At 38.1% G+C, this 18,760-nt stretch overlaps 1 protein-coding gene across 1 annotated transcript in view; it reads right to left on the bottom strand.

The window, feature by feature from the left end:
* TMEM207 (transmembrane protein 207) overlaps window positions 1-16,568 on the bottom strand; it is an 18,034-nt gene extending 1,466 nt beyond the window's left edge. The window contains exons 1-4 of the mRNA XM_029938656.1: window positions 16,449-16,568; window positions 14,530-14,567; window positions 8,341-8,385; window positions 7,389-7,531 (exon numbers count right to left, since the gene is read on the bottom strand). Coding sequence (XP_029794516.1) covers window positions 7,389-7,531; window positions 8,341-8,385; window positions 14,530-14,567; window positions 16,449-16,523 — 301 coding nt within the window. The 5' untranslated portion in view covers window positions 16,524-16,568. The remainder of the gene's footprint in view (window positions 1-7,388; window positions 7,532-8,340; window positions 8,386-14,529; window positions 14,568-16,448) is intronic.
* Between the last annotated feature and the right edge of the window lie 2,192 nt (window positions 16,569-18,760).

The raw sequence follows: 18,760 nt of genomic DNA, 5'->3' as shown, positions 1-18,760 counted from the left end.
AGTCGTAGTCGTAGTAGTAATAGTACTCTATATCAAGAACTCTACCATATGTTAGGAATATGCATTCATTTTCTTTTATTTACAGTATTATTTTCTAATTTATCTTATTTTAATGGTTAAATATTTAATCATAATTATCAACATTATAGCACTGAGATTACGAGACAGAATAATTTGTGGAGTTAGAGCCTTTTGCATTTAGGAAACTTAGAATGATGTTAGGTAAGTCTGAGGCACCTGACAAAACAGTTAGCACTGGCAAAGTGTATTTGCCCCAGCACCTCCCTGCACTGTGGGTACTGGTACTAAGCATTGTCCATATCCTAGGTGAATTGCTCCTGGTATACCCAGTACCAAGTCAATGGTCATTTAGTTCTCATTCTGCCTGGAGTGGTTGATCAAATTAACTTGACACAATTATTAGCTCAAATTTATCTCTACTGCTGCTATCATCAATATTGTACTCCTTGCAAATGGATATTAACAATTACTCGCTGTAGTAGGAAAGTTTTATTGTTATCATCTTACTACAAATTTGGTCATTGCTCTTAAGCCCATTATGAATTCATTTGATAACCATTTGATTAACCATAATGAAGCCAATGTGTTCAGAAAGTTTTGTGAAACCAAACATATATCGGTTTTTAACTTTTTTCAAAGCATGTTTACATGCAATACAGGTACCCTCCACTTTTTGAATGTTCCACATCACCCTACTTCTGTTTCATGAAAGACCTCCATTAGTACCTGCTTTTGCTCACCGAAAGAAATTCAAAGAGGATTTTTGCTTTTACAAAAAAGGGGGAAAAGTGAATGATGCTCAGCATTTGATTTGCAGTGAGCCACTGTAGACGCAGTGTGCACCTGACCAGGAGAGTGGCCCCAAGCAGCTCCTTCCCCGAGGCCACACTCTGCAGCTCAATGTCAAGCCACCATGGCTTTGAAGTGTGTCTGTGAGCATCTCTCTGTGCTTTATCTTGACTTACTTTGTGCATCCAATAGCAAGATGCATCCTAAGGAATCAGAAAAGCCAAAGAGAGGTTATTTTGGGGGTCTGGAGACACTCAAATATTTTTCCATATAAATTAATGGTAATCACTTCTTTAAGTCTTTTCGGCTTATGAAAGGCTTGCTTTCAGATGGTGGAGGAAACCTGTATCATATGAAGGGGTCAGTGAGCAGACATAATTTTTATCTTTTGACAAATTAAGAATGTGGTGAACTCAGTTAAAATGCCTGCAATGCTTCTATAGTTTTCTATGAAACTACCAGAGAAGGTATGAGTTTGTTGTTTAATTTTCCCACACTAATAGATTCATTGCTGAGTTTTTATAGCCAGGGCTCAGATTTCCCACATCTTTAAGATCAGTCCCAATGACTTGCCTTATGTGAACCTGCCCCTTCGAACTCTTTCTTCTCTTTTCATTTCTGTATCTCATTCCTTCCTCTTCTATGAGAGTGGTTGCCAGTGACTGAATTTCAGTCACTGTTCTACTATCAACTGTGTCACTTAATTTCTAAGTGCCTTGCTTACCTCATCTTTAGAGTGTTCAGAATGATAGCAGACCCCTTGTAAGGTTGTAGGGAAAAATAAACAAGACTAGAGATGTTAGCACAGAGCATGGCACATGTTAAATGCTTAATAAATGTGAGCTGTTACTACTACCATGCCCTGAATGAAACGCTCTCTTTCCTTGTCTAAAATGAGTCACAAAATATTTACATGTAGATCATAAAAAGTATACAGAAATAATACTTCAGAAACCATCCTCGGGGCACCTTGCTGTGTCAGTTAAGTGTCCAACTTCGACTCCGATCATGGTTTTATGGTTCGTGAGTTTGAGCCCCATATCAGTGCTGTTGGTGTAGAGCTTGCTTTAGATCCTTTGTCTGCCTCTCTCTCTCTGCCCTTCCCCTGCCCTCTCCCTCTGTCTTTTAAAATAAACAAACATTAAAAAAAAAAGAAGCCTTCCTAAAATAAGATAGGATCCAGGAGAATGGGGGCAGAAAAGAACTGGCGTGAAAGGGCGTGCTTCTTCTCTGTCCCTGTCCAGGTTTCCTTCCCCTCCCCAATTCAGAACCCTCCTATTTCATCATTGCTGAAAGACTAGTATTTCTATTTGCCCTGAAGTAAGAAAAAGGGAAGATTATCTCTGCAATTGCAGAAGAAATGGGGTCAGGAAGATTGGATCTCTGAAAGGCAGCATTATCGAGGAGATCAGCCCCCAAGAGGAGCTAAGCGAAGATGAGTGTCCTCAGGAAGGATGTTGCTGTAAGTGCTCACCTTGCTGGCATCTCAGGAATGGCATGGGGTCTGTTTGCTACCCTATTAGAGCTCACCGGACCCAGCTCTGAGTCACATAGGATGGAAAAGCAGTCAGTATAGATTTTTATAGTAATTTATTATTTTAATTAAATATCATTTATATATTCATTATCCTTAATGTTTTGCTTTTTCATAAATAAGAGTTTAATTCAGCTTCGAAATTTTATTTTCAGTGAAAACCTATTTTCATTATTTTCAGTAAATTAACAGAAAACTTTCTGTTTGCAATCAACTTTAAAACTTCTTTGCCTTTTTTTCAAATACAGATTTAATAAGCAAAACCATTAAAAAAACAAACTCAAAAATTTTTCTTAAGTCACTTGCATTTTCTGTCTATTTACCCTGTCTCACAGTCCTTGATCTTGGAGTACAGACGGTTATGGAGAATTATAATGATTTTCTTTGCCCACCTTTACTAAAATTTTTTATGCATTCCTTTAAAACTCACTTTCTGGTGCCCAGTGTGTGTTCTCTCCATTTATACATTTGAGGGAGGAGTAAGTCTGCAAATCTCCTGTTTTCTGTGGACTTCTCAGATAAGAAAGATCCTAAAAGCATCATTAAAATACATTAGGTAAGCTAAGGTAAGGCCGTAAGACAACACTGAAACAAGAAATCGTGTTTGCCCCTAACACAGGTGCTAAGTTAATTCTAGAATAGTTAGGGTCTGATGACTGAAAGAAGGGCCAAGAGGTCGCAAGGACCACTTTATGGACGGCCCCACTCAGGAAGGCATAGAACACTAAACAGGTCCTCTCTAGCATCTAGCAGGGATGCTAAGGGAAAATTGTATCCAGGAAACGAGTTGGGGCAGGGGGGGGAAGGTGATAATGGAAGAAGAGACTGCCTAGGGGACCCCTGGGGCTGAGTCCAGGAAGAGGATATAGGACTGAGACAGGAAAAGAAAAGCAAAAACAAAAACAAAAACATGACTTCAAGGGTTGTATACAGTAAATAGGTATTAATTTCAGTCCTCAAAATCTCTCCAACCCTCAAACTATAGATTCCTTTTCTTCTTGCTCTTCATCTTTCCCCTTTTCCTTCATGCTCCTGACTTTCTTTTGGTTCCTCTTTCCTTTTTTCTCTAGCAATACCACCCTTTCCTCCTCATCCTCCAAGGGGTATCAGAGGAATTCTCTCTCCCCTTAAGGTGCATAGAAAACTTCATCGGAACATGTTACGGACATGAAAAACATGTAGAGCCCATGAGAGGGAAAGGAAGACAGGGAAATTTGAGCACTGGATCAGCAGAAGGCTGTGAAGACACGACTACTGGCCCAGGAGATGCAACTGGGGCCTGGTGTTTGTGTGAAATCCCCAAGGACCAGTCCCAGACCAAAATTTCATCATGCATTAGGATTGTCTCAGCTGGCAAGGCCTTCCTTAGACACTGTTTATGGAGATCCCAAGCCATGTGCTTACTTTTCTCTCTTGGATATTTCTAACCGAGGTAATTGACAACTTGATGGGGCACTTGGATGGTTCAGTCCATTAAGTGTCTGACTCCAGCTCAGGTCATGATCTCGTGGATGCAAACCCTATGTCAGACTCTGTGCTGACAGCTGGGACCTTGGAGCCTTCTTCAGATTATGGGTCTCCCATTCTCTCTGCCTCTCCCCCACTCATTCTCTCTCTCTCTCTTTCTTCCTCTCTCTCTCTCTCCCAAATTAAAAAAATAAACATTAAAAAAGATCATTGACAAGACTTGAGTCATAATAATACTGTGTGGAATTGGTAGTGAGAGAAATTTCCTATTGTATGTATTTTAACAGCACTTGGATTCAGTCTACTGTAGCTTTCCATATTCTGTCAAAATTTTCTTCTGGTTCTTCAGTTGAGGGCAGCTTCCATGGGATCCTGGGAGTCAAACCTTGGACCCACAGGTCAGAAGAGCAGAACTGTTTCAACTAATATATTCAACAATGGTGGCAATAGCATGAGGTAATTTTTTAAGAAATAAAATAAAGGTCTAGGAAGAAACCCAAGTTTAATAGAGCGAATCTAGTTCTCTCCATTAAAATGTTTTAAATGACCCATTTCCTATATTCTCTATTCAGGAGGGAATGTGTTAGGTACCCCTTTGTGCTCAAAGGGAGGCATGGTGTCCAGAAACCTTATTTTATATTCTTACATCACTGTTATCTTTCAACTGGGTTCTCATTTTCCCCTGTCTTCTGACCTGGGACTCTGAGGAAGACTCAGGTGCAGCCCCATACCCAGCAGTGTGGGTATGTGACTCTGGCAGTGACTGGACTCCCCTTGAAGCTGTGAGCACATAATCTGTGAGGTGCTGTGGAGATTTTGGCCCTGACCTCCATTGTAGCCATAAAAAGATCCTGGAGTGGTTCCTTCATTTCCCTTACAGAGAAAATCTCCTTTTCCAGATAAAGTAGATAGAAAGAATCACTTGTCAGGGGAAATGAAACTGTAATGGGGATCCAGTGGGGAAAAGAAATCCAGTCTGGGTCTGGTCTGGGTTTCAGAATTCCTTAAAATATTGACTTCCTGGGATTTGTAATACAGAAATTGCTAGTCAGGAAGATGTCACTAAAGATCACAGAGAATACCACTTCATAAATTATTCTATTGTGATTTTTTTTAGAAACAGAAGAGAGAGGGGAAAAAGACAGAGCACAAGTGGAGGTGGGGCAGTGGGAAAGAGAGCCTCATGCAGGTCAGGGATCATGACCTGAGCTGAAATCAAGAGTCAGATGCTTAACTGACTGAGCCTCCCAGGTGCCGCTGTTGTATTTTGGTTTGGAGAGGAGAAACAGGAATGCGGAGAAACACAGCTCTGGGAGGTACATCCCCATCAAAGACTGTGTGAATAGCTGTCCACTGTCTGTACAGCATTTCTGAGCATCCCTGAGAGAGGATGGGAGATATGTGGTGGGTGGGGTAACCTAACACCTAACTAGGCAAGGAGAAAATAAATAAATAAAGAGAAATGGACAACTGAACCTCTGATCCTAAGATGGAAAGCAACAAAAATGAGTTTTGTAATGCAACTTAAGCTGAGAGAGACTTTGTTTCCTGAGCAAAATAAGATTCAACGAGCTACTGGTGAAATTAAAGAGGACCAAAGAGAATGAGAAAGGGAATGAGGATTCTGGAGAGTAAGAATCACCCAGTGGAACTGTCTGGTGTTTAGAGATACCAGGTTGTACTTAGTGCAAGGGTTGAGGTGAATGAGTCATGAGTGCCCTGCCCAGATTTCCGCTGGGTCCCTGCCCTCAATTATGGACAACTTGAAGTCTATTAGTTGGCTTGCAGCAAAGGTCTATGTGGTATATTTACCCAGCACAGTGAGAAAATTATATAACATCCTTTGAGGAAAATTGTTGATATTTAGCAGTTAGGAATATCTGAGAAGCCTCGATCTTGCGCCTAGCACTTGGTACATGTGAAATAAACTGTGACTATATAGTTTTTTAAAAAATATTTCTTCCCAAGTATATTCTTTTCTCGTCCATAATGACTTCAGGTAATACAGCAATATAGAGAATGTGATTCTAATGCCCTGCATTTGGTATGATTACATACAGATTATTGCAGTAATCCATCATTATTGACACCTTCTCTCCCAGCCATACCTGTTTAGGCAATTTCAAAAGCACATGTGTAAACCACACACAGGAGATATAAAACATTCGCTAAATAGGGATATAACTGTGGCATATAAACTGCCTTAAAAATGATCACAGTATAACTGGGTAGCTTACTTATAATTAAGGGGAGATGTTTTTAAAGATTCAAGACAGTCTAGAAAAGAGTCTTCTTCCTAATAAGTAAAAGGCTAAGAAAACTAGGGCAGATTCTCTTCTTTAGGAACTGAAGTCAGGTTAGAAGAATCATAATTGCATTTATTTGTTAAATACCTCAAATTAAATAAAGAAAAATAGACCATTTTGACTAATGCAATTTATTAGAATGTCAGTGACCCTATTTCCTCCTATGCTTAATAGAATGTGTTCGATTTTAAGAGAAAGATTATTTTTTTTCATTGGAGACTTTAATTATCCTTCCCCAAATAACCATTTCTCAAATTGACATGTGTTCTTCCATTAAATAATGACTTTTTAAAAAGCCAATAGTAAATATGATCACTAAATCTTAGGGTACCAAGTTTTGATATTAAAACATGTAAGATCTTCTTTACCCCCACTTTTCATTTAGCTATTAGTTTTCTCAGGGCATGCCCTGCTCCATTTATTGAAAATCCTATGCTGGTCCAAATTCCTGAAGGGCAGCTATTAATCCCCACCACTCCCTTGTGAGGCAACCACATTGGATGGTGTACAATATGGCACCTTACAGGGCAAGTTTCACAATAGATGGTCCGGTTGAGAACAATGCTTAATCCAAATAAGTAAACTATGATCTGTGACCTCCCAGAAATCAGTTAAGCGATAGTTTTGTTACATACAGGTAAGTCTAGCAGTTACAAATAACTCTAAAACTTGAATTTTCTCCATTCTGTACTCTTATGTAAACTAGAAAATAGCAGAAAGGGCATGGTTTTGGGCATGGGGGTTGGAAGTAGGCAGGATCAGGGTGCTGCCTATGTGTCTGGGGAGAAAAGACATGGATATTGATATCCACCTGTCCAGTTCCAAGTATTTCAGGCTGTGCATTGGTAGCAGATAATCTGGAAAGTGTGGTTCAATGTTACTGCAGATAAGTGAGGCATAGAGAACTTAGTAAATGAGACTCTGAACATGGCAGGCTAGACTCATATCAAAGACTCAGAGAGGCGGTTCTGTACCTTAAGCCTTACCACTCACTTGGAGTGACAAGCCCTGTATCTCTCTTTACTTCTGTATATTGACTGAGCAAAATGTTTAGGTTCAACTATGAGTCATTACCCTGAGACACATTTTGGGTAGGGGTCTCCTTTCTTCTGGAGTTATCTCATGTAGACTCTCTCCCCACTAATTTCCTTTGAGTCTTCAAAGGAGACTTGTTCTCAGTTCACAAATCTGCTTTCCAAAGGTTAGTTTTTCAATTCACTGCAAACCATTAGGTTTCAAACAGGAAATCAAGAAGTGTGCAGACAGCTCACCATAAACCGGGTCCAAGTCTCCAACAGCAAAAACAGCCATAGTGCGCCTTGGGGAATCAATTCGGGGTCTCCTCAGCCAGCACTGGACACAGAAGAACACTACTCCACAGAGAATAGCCAGGAGGAAAATCAGCAACAAGAACCTGATGCCAGAAGAAGTAGCAAAGGGGTGAGTAAGAGTTCCTGCTACTTCCTGGATAGGGGGCAAGAGCTTCAGGAGACAGGATGCAAGAAATATGTGAGGCCGAATTCCTTAAGCAACCCCCCGCCACACCTCATCCAATCTCACTGAATCGAGAATGTCCCCTGGCGTAGAGTGGTCGATCTTGCCAGGTGGTGATGATCATTTCTTCTGGAAATTGGAGGAGTGTTCTAAGGAGTGGGGTCTTTGTTCCTTAATTAATTCATTCATTATTCCTTTCTTTCAGTCAGCCAGCCATACATTCAACTAGTATTTCAGCATCTGAACAGATTCTAGATGTTGGGGTTGGGGATTTAAAGGTGGACAAGACAGGAACTAACCATCTAATTGAGAGAACTGATAAACTTTAGTTTTGAAAATATGGAAGTCATGATTTAGGAGAATTGTAACAACTGTCTTATAATTTCTGAAGGACTATCTTGCAAAAGGTAGCAGTCTTATTTTGAGAATTTTCAAGACTTTTGAAATCAGTAGAGGAGTCATTTAGGGGAGATTTCAGGAGAAAGAACAAATATTTTATTGTTCAATGTCTCTAAATTGGGCACAAGCTATTATTCCTAAAAACTGTTAAGTTCACTGTCACAGAAAGTACATAAGTAAACAGTGGACACCGGAAAGTGATGTTTCCATGCATATTATATGACCCCTAAATTTTTGTAACTGTATGATTTCATGTGCCCTGTCAATTATTTAGGAATCAGAGTGTATATATAACACCAAAAGTTTATAACAAATTGAGGATGTCCTTACCAGATATACCAGCCATTGGTGTACTGATCTTTATAGTTTATGCACCTGATGGTAGAAGAAGAATAATTAGTGCTGAATCTCTAAATGGCCAAATCCTATTCTTTTGGACCATGTTATTTGTTCTGACCATACCAGTGTCCCGGGAGCAATCAAGGATTCACTGCGCACCACTCCCCACCCCCAGCACAATTAAGCAAATGTCTAGGAATACAGGTAAATTTGAAGCTGAAGCTGTCAGATACATTCGTAGATAATTGCACTGTACTAGGTTTTATTCTCAAGTTACACATACAGCTGTATATTGAGAAAGTAGTGACTAACTTTTCAGGGCTAACATGTCAGAGGTATTGGGTATTAGGCAGATAATCATCCCACCATTCTGTTTATCCAGAGACTTAATGTTATTTAAAAAGCAGATTTACCAGGTAAAGCTTAAAATCTCTGTTCACCTTTAATATCTTGGTAAAAAGTAACAGACTGGGCACCTGCTTGGAAGAAGAAGTTGGGAAAAGCGGAAGATGGGTGAATGTGATACATAGGCTGTTTACCAAGGAGTGAAAAGCTGATTTCTTCAATCAGGATGGACAAATCATTTGTGTGTCTAGGCACAATTCAATCATTCTGAGACAAGTTTATTTATTTTTATTTTTTAAAGAGAGAAAGAGAACATGCAAGAGAGGGAAAGAGGGAGAGAGAGACAGAGAGAGAGACAGTGAGAGAGAGAGAGAGAGAGAGAGAGAGAATCATAAGTAGGCTCTTCTCTCAGCACAAACCCTGATGTGAGGCTCATCATGGGACTTGATCCCAATACCCTGGGATCATGATCTGAGCTGAAATCAAGAGTCAGATGCTTATCCCAGTTTCTTATATAAGTTTAAAAAGATCACATGAAAATGAAATTCACAGTGTGATTTTCAGGGGTTTCCTCCCCAGGTGTAGATACCTCTGTGCTATTGCACTATGGCAGGCATGGTGAGCTGAATGTAGATTTGCTGATGGAAGTTTCTCATACCTCAGTACATGGGCCGTTGTCAACATACAGTGGAAACCTGTTTATCGCAGCTCGATGAGCTTGTGAGTCGGAGCTGTACTTATTGTGGCTACTCCAGCCTTTGTTAAAATCACACTCAGTACTTTTCAGCTTGAAAGCACTCATAACTATCAGCTAATTTATTGCTTTCAGCATCTCCAAGGAGGCAGTGTGTCATGTTTACCATCGCACTTTCAGATGTGACTTTTTAACAGTTGTGAAGTGTCAACATCAAAATTTTACCCCAAACATCTAATAGGAAAGTTAATAACCCAGTGAACAAGTTTTTTTGTGTGTTTTAGAGTGTGTGTGTGTGTGTGTGTGTGTGTGTGTGTGTGTTCACCTAAAGACAAAGGTACAAAGGGCTGGGAAAAAATGACAGCTGAAGTATAACTTTAAAAAGCATCCTAAGATAAGGAGTCATCAATAAAGAATTTTAAAAATATCAATGCCACATCCTTATAAAAGAATGCTATCTAGTCATCAAAAAGAATGTAGATTCATACTTCTAATTAAAAGCCTCATGAAGTAAAATGATCGAGGGGGCTCAATTCTACTTTGTATATTTTCTTTTACACAAATACAATGATTTCACTAAACAGGTATTATATAGTTGTATACTCATACACACCAAATTACTAACAATGCTTCCTTCTCTTGCAAATGGCATCATGAGGCACTTTATCTTTTCCATATTTTTATACTGTTTGAATGTACAATGTATTACTTTTATAGCCATAAATTTTAAATGTTATCTTAAAATATATAAATCTTAAACGTGTAGTATCCCACCTTAGATGGATGTGGGGGAATTTTCTTGTGTCCTAGCCCAATAAAGAGAAGAGGGTTTCTGTTTGGAATCTTAAAATCTAAGTGCATCATCAGAAGTGTGGATTACTTCATCTTCCTCCATTATATCTCTGCTCACCCTCCATACATGTAAAAATAGACCATATCCTTATCATAATGTAAATTCTAAAGATTAAGTCCCTCAATTTGTTTCTCAGATCTAATTTTTGAGCCACTCAATATTTGCTCCTTGTGATAGTTATTATCCAAATTGCCTTATTTCACTTTCTCTTTCTGATCCTATGCAACCACTGGTGGAGTTTATGGTATGAACCAAATACAATGGCCAAAAAACAGTTAGCTGGACAAATGCAAGATGATCACATAATTTCAGAATTACAGCCACCTTTGGGATCATCTCTTTCACTCTTAGGATTTTACACACTCTACAACAAAAACCCAGAGTAAAGGAAAGTCAAACTTGAGACAGACTCAAGAAAAGTCAGTAAGGAGGTCATTAGCTGGCCAAAGATTTTATTTATTTATTTACTTACTTACTTATTTATAATTTTTTAAAAATGTTTATTTGTTTTTGAGAGAGTATGAGCAGGGCAATAACAGAAAGAGAGAGATGGAGACATAGACTCTAAAGCAGGCTCCAGACTCTGAGCTGTCAGCATAGAGCCCAATACAGGGCTCAGACCCATGAACTGTGAGATAAGCACCTCAACCAAAGTCTGATACTTAACCAACAGAGCCACCCAGATGCCCCAAGGCTGAAGAATTCAAACCAGATTACAGGTCTTCTGACTCTGTGTGCTTCCCTCCTACTCCACCATTCTTTCCATGTTTTTCTTAAGGTCAATTTTTAAACCGATTTAAAATTTTTTGTTTGTTTGTTTTTTCTTTTTTAAATCTTTTTCATTTTAAGCAAGCTCCAGCCCAACGTGGGGCTTGAACTCATGACCCTGGGATCAAGAGTCTCACACTCTACTGACTGAGCCAGCCAGGTGCCTTTTAAACAGATTTTTCTTAATTCTTAAAAAAAAAAAAAAAAGACAGTAAACTGTAACAATGTTCTAATTAGTCAAATTGTAGATGCAAGATATTCACTGTAGGAAAACTTACATTTTTTAAAATTGAAGTTACTATTTGGAGGTGTATATATGATTGGTCAAATTGGGATTCTGCCAAAAATGAAAAACGGTCAGGAGAAATGAGAGCCAACTATGATGCTTAAGGACGACATTCCCAATAATCAGAGTTCTCTGGAAGCAGTTGCTGAAGGAGGTCATTTCTGACCCTACTGGAAGGCTATGCAGAGATGATTCTTGCTCTATAGGGATGATTAGACTTATTGATCTTTATTATTCTTCTCAGTGCTGAGATTCTGTGGACCTAAGAGTAACTACCATTTCATTAATTTGATAAATTCAGGAAGAAAACTGCAGCCTCACTCTGTTGGCTCCTTTGCTAGAATTGCCCAGAAATTCCTGTGCCAAGCATTCTTCTAAACCAGTTATGTAACTCGAGGGGAATCAACTCGCTTTCAAATTTACCATGTTATTGGGTAAGGTCACAATATTACAATCCTCATTTTACAATTGAGAAAATTCAGTCGTGGAGACATTAAGTAGCTTGCCCAAGATAACAGAGCTGCAAGTGGGAGAGTCAGGCTTCACACCCACACGGTCGGGCAGTGGAGTTGGTGTCTCCTACCACCATGCAGCACCACCACTGGGAACAGTAAAAGCCAGCTCTGGCCTCACATTACTATGTGGAGTACTGCTTGAATGCATTCAATATCCTGTGCTCCAACATGTTTTATAAATAGTAAAAATACAAAAAAAGTAATAGAAATGAGAGCATGGAGGGTATCACACAAAGAGAATAAGCCAAGAGTGAGATCATTTTTAAAACTGAATGTAGTATGTAAAATTAGAACCCAACTCGAGATCTGGCTTAACCTTTCTAGCAGCGAATAGGATGAGAGGAAGAACTGGTTATATGGTATCCTCTAAAATTAACAAAATCATGCAGCATTACTCACCAGATGCACAACTATTCCTGGAGTAGACACCAGAGGAGAATTCAAACTAGGGGGCTTTATGAAGAGGATACTGTTGGCAATGGAGCAATGTTTTTCATATGCTCTTAGAATAAATGCAGTAACAAATTCCATGGATCCTTTTCTTTTTTAAATCATACCTTAACACAGGCAGAAGTGCAATTTAGCTACAATAATCTGGGAGAGAGATGGGTGCCCTACCATATCATCCAGAGACTGGTATTGACTTAATTAATTGGAGGTAAGTGTATAGTATCTAGAAGAATAGGTGAACCTACTATCCCCCAGTAATTTCTCCCAGTGTATCATTTCATTTAATATTAGACATCCAATATTGGTTGGTAGTACAAAATTATAACACATATATAGTATACATATGTATACATGTACATAGTTGTATAAAATTCTGGACTCAGAAGTCAGGCCTGGGTTCAAATCCAAGCTCTGCATTTTACCTGCTTACTCTTGAGCAAAACATTTAACTTACTCAAGCCAGGTAAGTTGGTGACATATTAATCTATTGATGCAATAAATGCAATCTATTAATGCAATTGATTAACAGAATCTTATATATGTAGGATCATATTTATGTTTTGTAAGTTACCCTATTATGAACATCTATGCACATCACTGTACTTGCTTATTTCTGGGAAAAGAAAGGATTGGGCATGTAATGGGGAGGCTCTATCATGTTTATTTCATATACTAAATTACTTACAGTATTTAAATTTTATACAAAGGCAGCCTAGCAATGTATTGTTCATACTAAAGAAATGCTATTATAGTAATAAATTGAGTAGGTTAAATGAGAATAAATAGTTTGGGTTTGAAAACAGATTTAAATAATTGTCTCTCAAATACCTTCCTATAGTGACAAAAGATTTGGGAGAGCATCTTCAATACATATAGTTACTCAATCCCACCTACTACAATACCAGGTACTTTCTTGCCTTCTCTCTCTCTCTCTTTTTTTTTTTTTTTTTGGCCTTATTTTCTGCTAACTTGGATTTTATTTGAAGTAGATTCTTATTTCCATTTAAAAGCAATGGTGTTAAATAATGACAAATATAACAGGCATTTACATGCAAAGTGAGGTAGCCAAAAAAAGAATTGTACTTAAGTACTAATTGAAACCCTGGGGTCTCTGAGTCTCAATTTCTTTATTTGAAAAGGAGACCAATAGCCTCAGTGACTCTAAAGGCAGCTTATCAAGTTCCTCAACGGTATATTTTCCTATTGTATTGATTGGAGAATTAGGTTCAACATTTATGAGCCTTTCCAATTGTGAATTTCTTTATTCTCTTATTCTGGGTCAAAGGCAAAAGATGATTGGGCAAGATGAGGCAGCCAGGAGATCCAGAGTTCAGTAAGGACATCAGTGATCAGAACCTCCCTTATGTCACAAACACCAGAAGACAGAAAAAAGTCTAAAACCAATGCAAAGATAGAGCAAAGGAGAGCCATGCAAAAGCTGGAAGAATGGCACAAACTTAACACGCAGATTATCAATGATGAGAAGATCCACCAAACCCAAAAGAGCCAAGGAAGGCATTCACATAACATGGCCTCTTAAATTTGGAGGCAGTGTCCAGGCTTTGAGACCATGGCCTTGAGGTTAACAGGCAAAGATAACTGAAAACAGTTAGTGAGGCAGTGAGGGCTACACCCAGAAGACAGTGCTTGGCAGACATGCTTTTCTGACACTTGCACAAAGTCACAGTGCATTCCAGTTATCATTAATCAACAGCAGTATTATTAATGGTACCTTCTACTCATTTCCCGGATAGAATTCTGGGGATCATTAAGTCTATAGCACAAAGAGTGAGAATATTGAGTCAATTATTCACGTAGTTTATATCAAAAGCACTTTGAAATATACACATAATACAGGTTAGAATTTTTCTGAGTTTGCTTATTCTTGAAAATGAATATCCAGAAAACTGCAGCCCAGTATCACTGTGACTTACTGAGTGTGGATGCAGCCATAGATGATCTTGTGATTTTTTTCATGAACTTAAAGAACTCTGATACCTCAATGGTGGAGAGTACAGTAATAAAAAATGCCTAGAAATCAATGGGGCCCATATATTGAACAAAGCCAATCATAATAAAAGTGCATCTTTTTTCTGCGTTTAGAAAAATTGAGCCATTTGCATTTAAAAACAACTCAATCTTATTTTCTTGCATGATTATAATCATCATTTGAAACTCATTTGGGGCTTCTCAAATGACTTGAGCCTATTTATTCTTTGAATTTTGAAAATGCTAAATAAAAACATGGAGCCTCCTGCCATTTACTTACATTTCCTTTTCTTCACATGGTGGGTCCGAGAGCACCAACTGAAACACATGTTTAGAACAATAAAATCCGAACTCTCATTAGTCTAATCCTTTAGTACAAACAGTGCTTAGAGACAATGTGGGTTTATATCATTTCATTTGTTTTTTTAATTAAAAGCTCTGTTGCAGAGTCTATTATTGGTGTACAGAATTTTAATTGAAAAAAATCTCTGGATAGATTGTCTAGCTCTGCAGTGACCAGAGATATATATTATGAGACAGATTCCTATCAGACACACCCATATAGATGGATGTGAAAAGTCCTTTTGTTTGTTCTTTAGGCAGATTTGGCTTTCTCTAAAGACCTTTTTTGCACCTTGTATTTTTTCCCTGCTTTCGCATTTTAGCCAGAGGAAGGAAGTTCATTATTTGCGAGTATTATTTTCACACAAAGAAATCAAGTTCCCTACATGAAAACAGAAGTCCATTCCATTAGCATTAATGGGTGTTAAATATATGCATGAAGGAGTGACTTTAACTGGCTCTAAGGGGAAGGTCGATTTAAACTTACATGACATTCCAGTTGAGATTTACTTTTCTCTCTTTATCAAAGAAGAGAGAGTAAGTAATAACCTAGATTGTTTTGCTTTAAAGGACCCAAACCATAGGCATTTCAATATAATTATCTTAGTTCTCTGTGTTGAGCCTTGTACGTTTTACAATAACTCACATCACAGAGGAAAGAAAGTACTCCTTCCTAGAGGTTTTGTTTGTAGGTTTGTTTTTCCCTGGACCTGAGACTCTTCCAAGAAAATCTTTACAAATGTCATTTATAGGTAGTCCTAAAACTTGGGTTAATGAGATCAGTGAAGTATTTATTTTCCTGGACTTTCCCATACAAACAATAAATATAGGTATGAAGTTACAAAATTTTAAATGATAGGCTTGGGAATATTTGTGAGATACATCTTTTTTTTTCCTTTTATCCCGAATGCATCCTCTTCAGCACCTTATATTCACTCCACCAACTTTATATGGGCAAATAGAATTGTGGAGTTGCAGATGGAACCATGAATTGGCCATCAGAGAGCATGGTAATGAACAATTTATAAGCACAGAAAATGAGTTGCACTCACTTTTGCTAGAAATGCTGCAAATAGATTTGCATACTAACTGAGAGGAAAATGAACATTCAAATTTTGTTCATAAGGAAAGTTTATTTATGAGTTGATGAAATCATTTGGGATCCAGCTTAACAGATAAACAAATAAAGCCAGCATTTCTATTTCAAGTCACTTCCTAGACTCCTAGCGTGCTGTACCCTACCTAGCATGGAGTCCACAGTCTTACATTATTACTGCCTCACTGCCAGTGCATCAGCTATCAAGCTTCGGGGTCATCATGAAATGGCGAGCAAAGTCATAATGTATTTCAGACCTAAATCTTTCAGATACATCGCATTCAAGTAACACAGATATAGAGATGCAGGTATTAGTCTGAATGAGATGCTAGAGCAGAGGAACCAAAATAAACTCTAAGATGGTTCTGTCTACATTGTTCAGCACTGAAAAACGGTCAAGCCTTAAGTACAGTTGCAGGCAACAGTAAACATGTCTTAAAATGAGTCCTTCTGCAGCATTTTGACAAATCAATAACATTTTTTATTTAAAAAAGTTCACAACCTAGCAAAGTTAAGCAAAGAGTAAATTGCATCATATTGCTTCAATAGCAACAGAACAGATACAGAAGAAAGAAGACTAATGTCATGGACCATTTTGTTTTCTGTATCTCTGACCAGTAAATACAAGTCATGCTGGTAACACTTTCTTAAAGGGAATCTTTTAAGTATAAGAATAGTTAAGGTACCCAAAGAACAAATCTATAACAACCAGAATCTTAGAATACCTCTGAAAATCTTTTCCCAGAAAGAGAGATGGTTACCTGGAGTAGTGGCAAACACGAGGTTCCCGTTTTTGAGATGACTGATGTCAAAGTAAAAGGTCTAGATCTCACCATACTTAAAAAACAAGCTGCTTGGAGCTGGTGGCTGGCAGTCTGTATTGACCTCCCTCTTCCCCTAGAACTTGTTAGCCTCTAAGTTATGCTTCCTACCAGAGCACTCATTAATGATGCTCCTTGTGACTGGTAACATGCAGGCCGAGCCAGGCATGTTGTGTGCATGCACACAGGTACACAGAGTTCAAGGAATTTCAGTGTAAGGTCAGAACCCTGGTAGTGTTTGTCAAGCCCTTAGCAGCCAGGGTTATACATGCTGACCTGCAAAACCAGCAGGCTGCTTAAATAGCTTAGGACATTCAAGAGCATGTTTTATTCCAGGGCATTTCTGGGTTTTATACAGAATCTGGTACCTGGAATGCTTATTTACTTTCCTCCCCTTTGTTGATCCTTTTTGGTCCTCTTTTTCTGCATATCCTTTTTGGTCCCAGGTCTAACCCAACCTTGGGCCTAAAGCTTTCCTTGTCTCATAATGATCATGCCCTACTTTTAAACAGTATATATTTCAAGGTGTATTTTAATGAAACAAATCAATACAACCACAAAAATAAATGAAACTTTGCAAAAATGTCTAGGAAAGGTCTGAAAAAGAATAGGGAGGCACAAAGTTACTTTATATTAAGACTTATAAGAAAAATATAAAAATTTACAAAAATTGGTACTGATGAATGGAAACAATAGGATAAATTTAACAGGGGTACGTGGGTGTCTCAGTCAATTAAATGTCTGACTCTTGATTTTGGATAAGGTCATGATCTCAGAGTTCGAGAGATTGAGCCCATGCATCTGGCTCTGTGCTGACATCATGGAGCTTGCTTAAGATTCTCTCCCTCTCTCTGCCCCTTCCCTGCTCTCTCTCTCTAAATAGATAAATAAACATTAAATAATTGCATAGGTTTCAGAAACTATTAAAATTAACAACAACGTCAGCTGCCATTTCAAACCAGTGAGGAATAGACATTATTCAGGAAGTGCTGAAGAACTAAGTGGTTAGTGGAAAGAATGTAGCAAATGTTTTTTAAGATGCTTAGCCACATTCATAATTAGATAAAGATAGCTTACAATAATAATCAGAATGGCAAGTTGCAAATATCCATAATAAAGAGAGGTACCTGTGGGGAAACAAGTCCTCTCTTACATGGTTGGGAAAACGGTACAGCCTCTTTGGAAGAGGCAATACTTATTCACCTAAAAACTGAATATATCTGTTGACCAAGAATTCTGCCAAGAATGAATCCTAGAGATTCTACTACATGTGGCACAAATAATTACATGTATTAGTGTTCACTGAAGCATTGTTGGTCATAAAATATTAGAAATTGCAAATATCCATCAAACTGTGGCTGTTTAAATACAAAAGAATTATACCCACTCAACAAAATACTAAGCAGTTGTTTACAAAGGTATCATTGGGGCATCAGGAGAGCATGCGACTCTTGGTCTCAAGGTTGTGAGTTGACAACCCATGTAGAGTGTAGACCTTACTTTAAACTAAGTAAATAATAGAAAGGTAGGGGAGATTGCAGATACTGACATGGAAAAGGTCTCCAAGAGTTATTATTAAGTAAAAGGAACAAAATGTGAAACACCGTGTACATCCTGCTAGTTTCTATGCAATAATTAGGGAAACATAGCTATAGTGTTTTTTCTCTATATAAGATGTACACACATAGACTCATATATGCATTGAATGAATATCTCGGCTTAAAACTTCACAGCGAGTTTCTCTGTATAAAGGAAATGAGAGTGAGGAAACAAGAATAGAAGGGAAATTTACTTTTCAAATTTAAAGCTTCTTGTACATATTTTAGTTTTCATTCTGTCATCTAATATTGTATACATACATACATTTCTAAGGATGAATTTTAAAGCCAATCATAGAATTCACAACAAGCATGTTGTAGTTCAACAGGATAGATTACGATAGCCAATTCAAATGATAATACATGAATTCACTTGTGATCACATACTGCGGTTACACTAGAAACAAACCAGCAGTGTTAATTTTCTAACCTACTGTTATGAGCTGGCCATCAAGGTACATTTAGTTGAGCTGCATCTGGACGGACTAAGCCGGCTGTGTGGTGGCCTCAGTCTGTTTAGTATGCAGCCACAGACACGACTATGAATTTCAAAGCAGAGGAAGGGCTTGGTGCCAATGCCAACAGGAGATAAGTAAACCAAGCCTACAGTATTATTTGTCCCTAGGACACCCTCCATTTTGAGTGTCTCTGAAG

The sequence above is a fragment of the Suricata suricatta genome, chromosome 5 (genome assembly GCF_006229205.1).
Source record: "Suricata suricatta isolate VVHF042 chromosome 5, meerkat_22Aug2017_6uvM2_HiC, whole genome shotgun sequence".
NCBI lineage: Eukaryota > Metazoa > Chordata > Mammalia > Carnivora > Herpestidae > Suricata > Suricata suricatta.
Note: the sequence above shows the minus strand (reverse complement) of the source record. Positions and strands in the feature narration are given on the sequence as shown.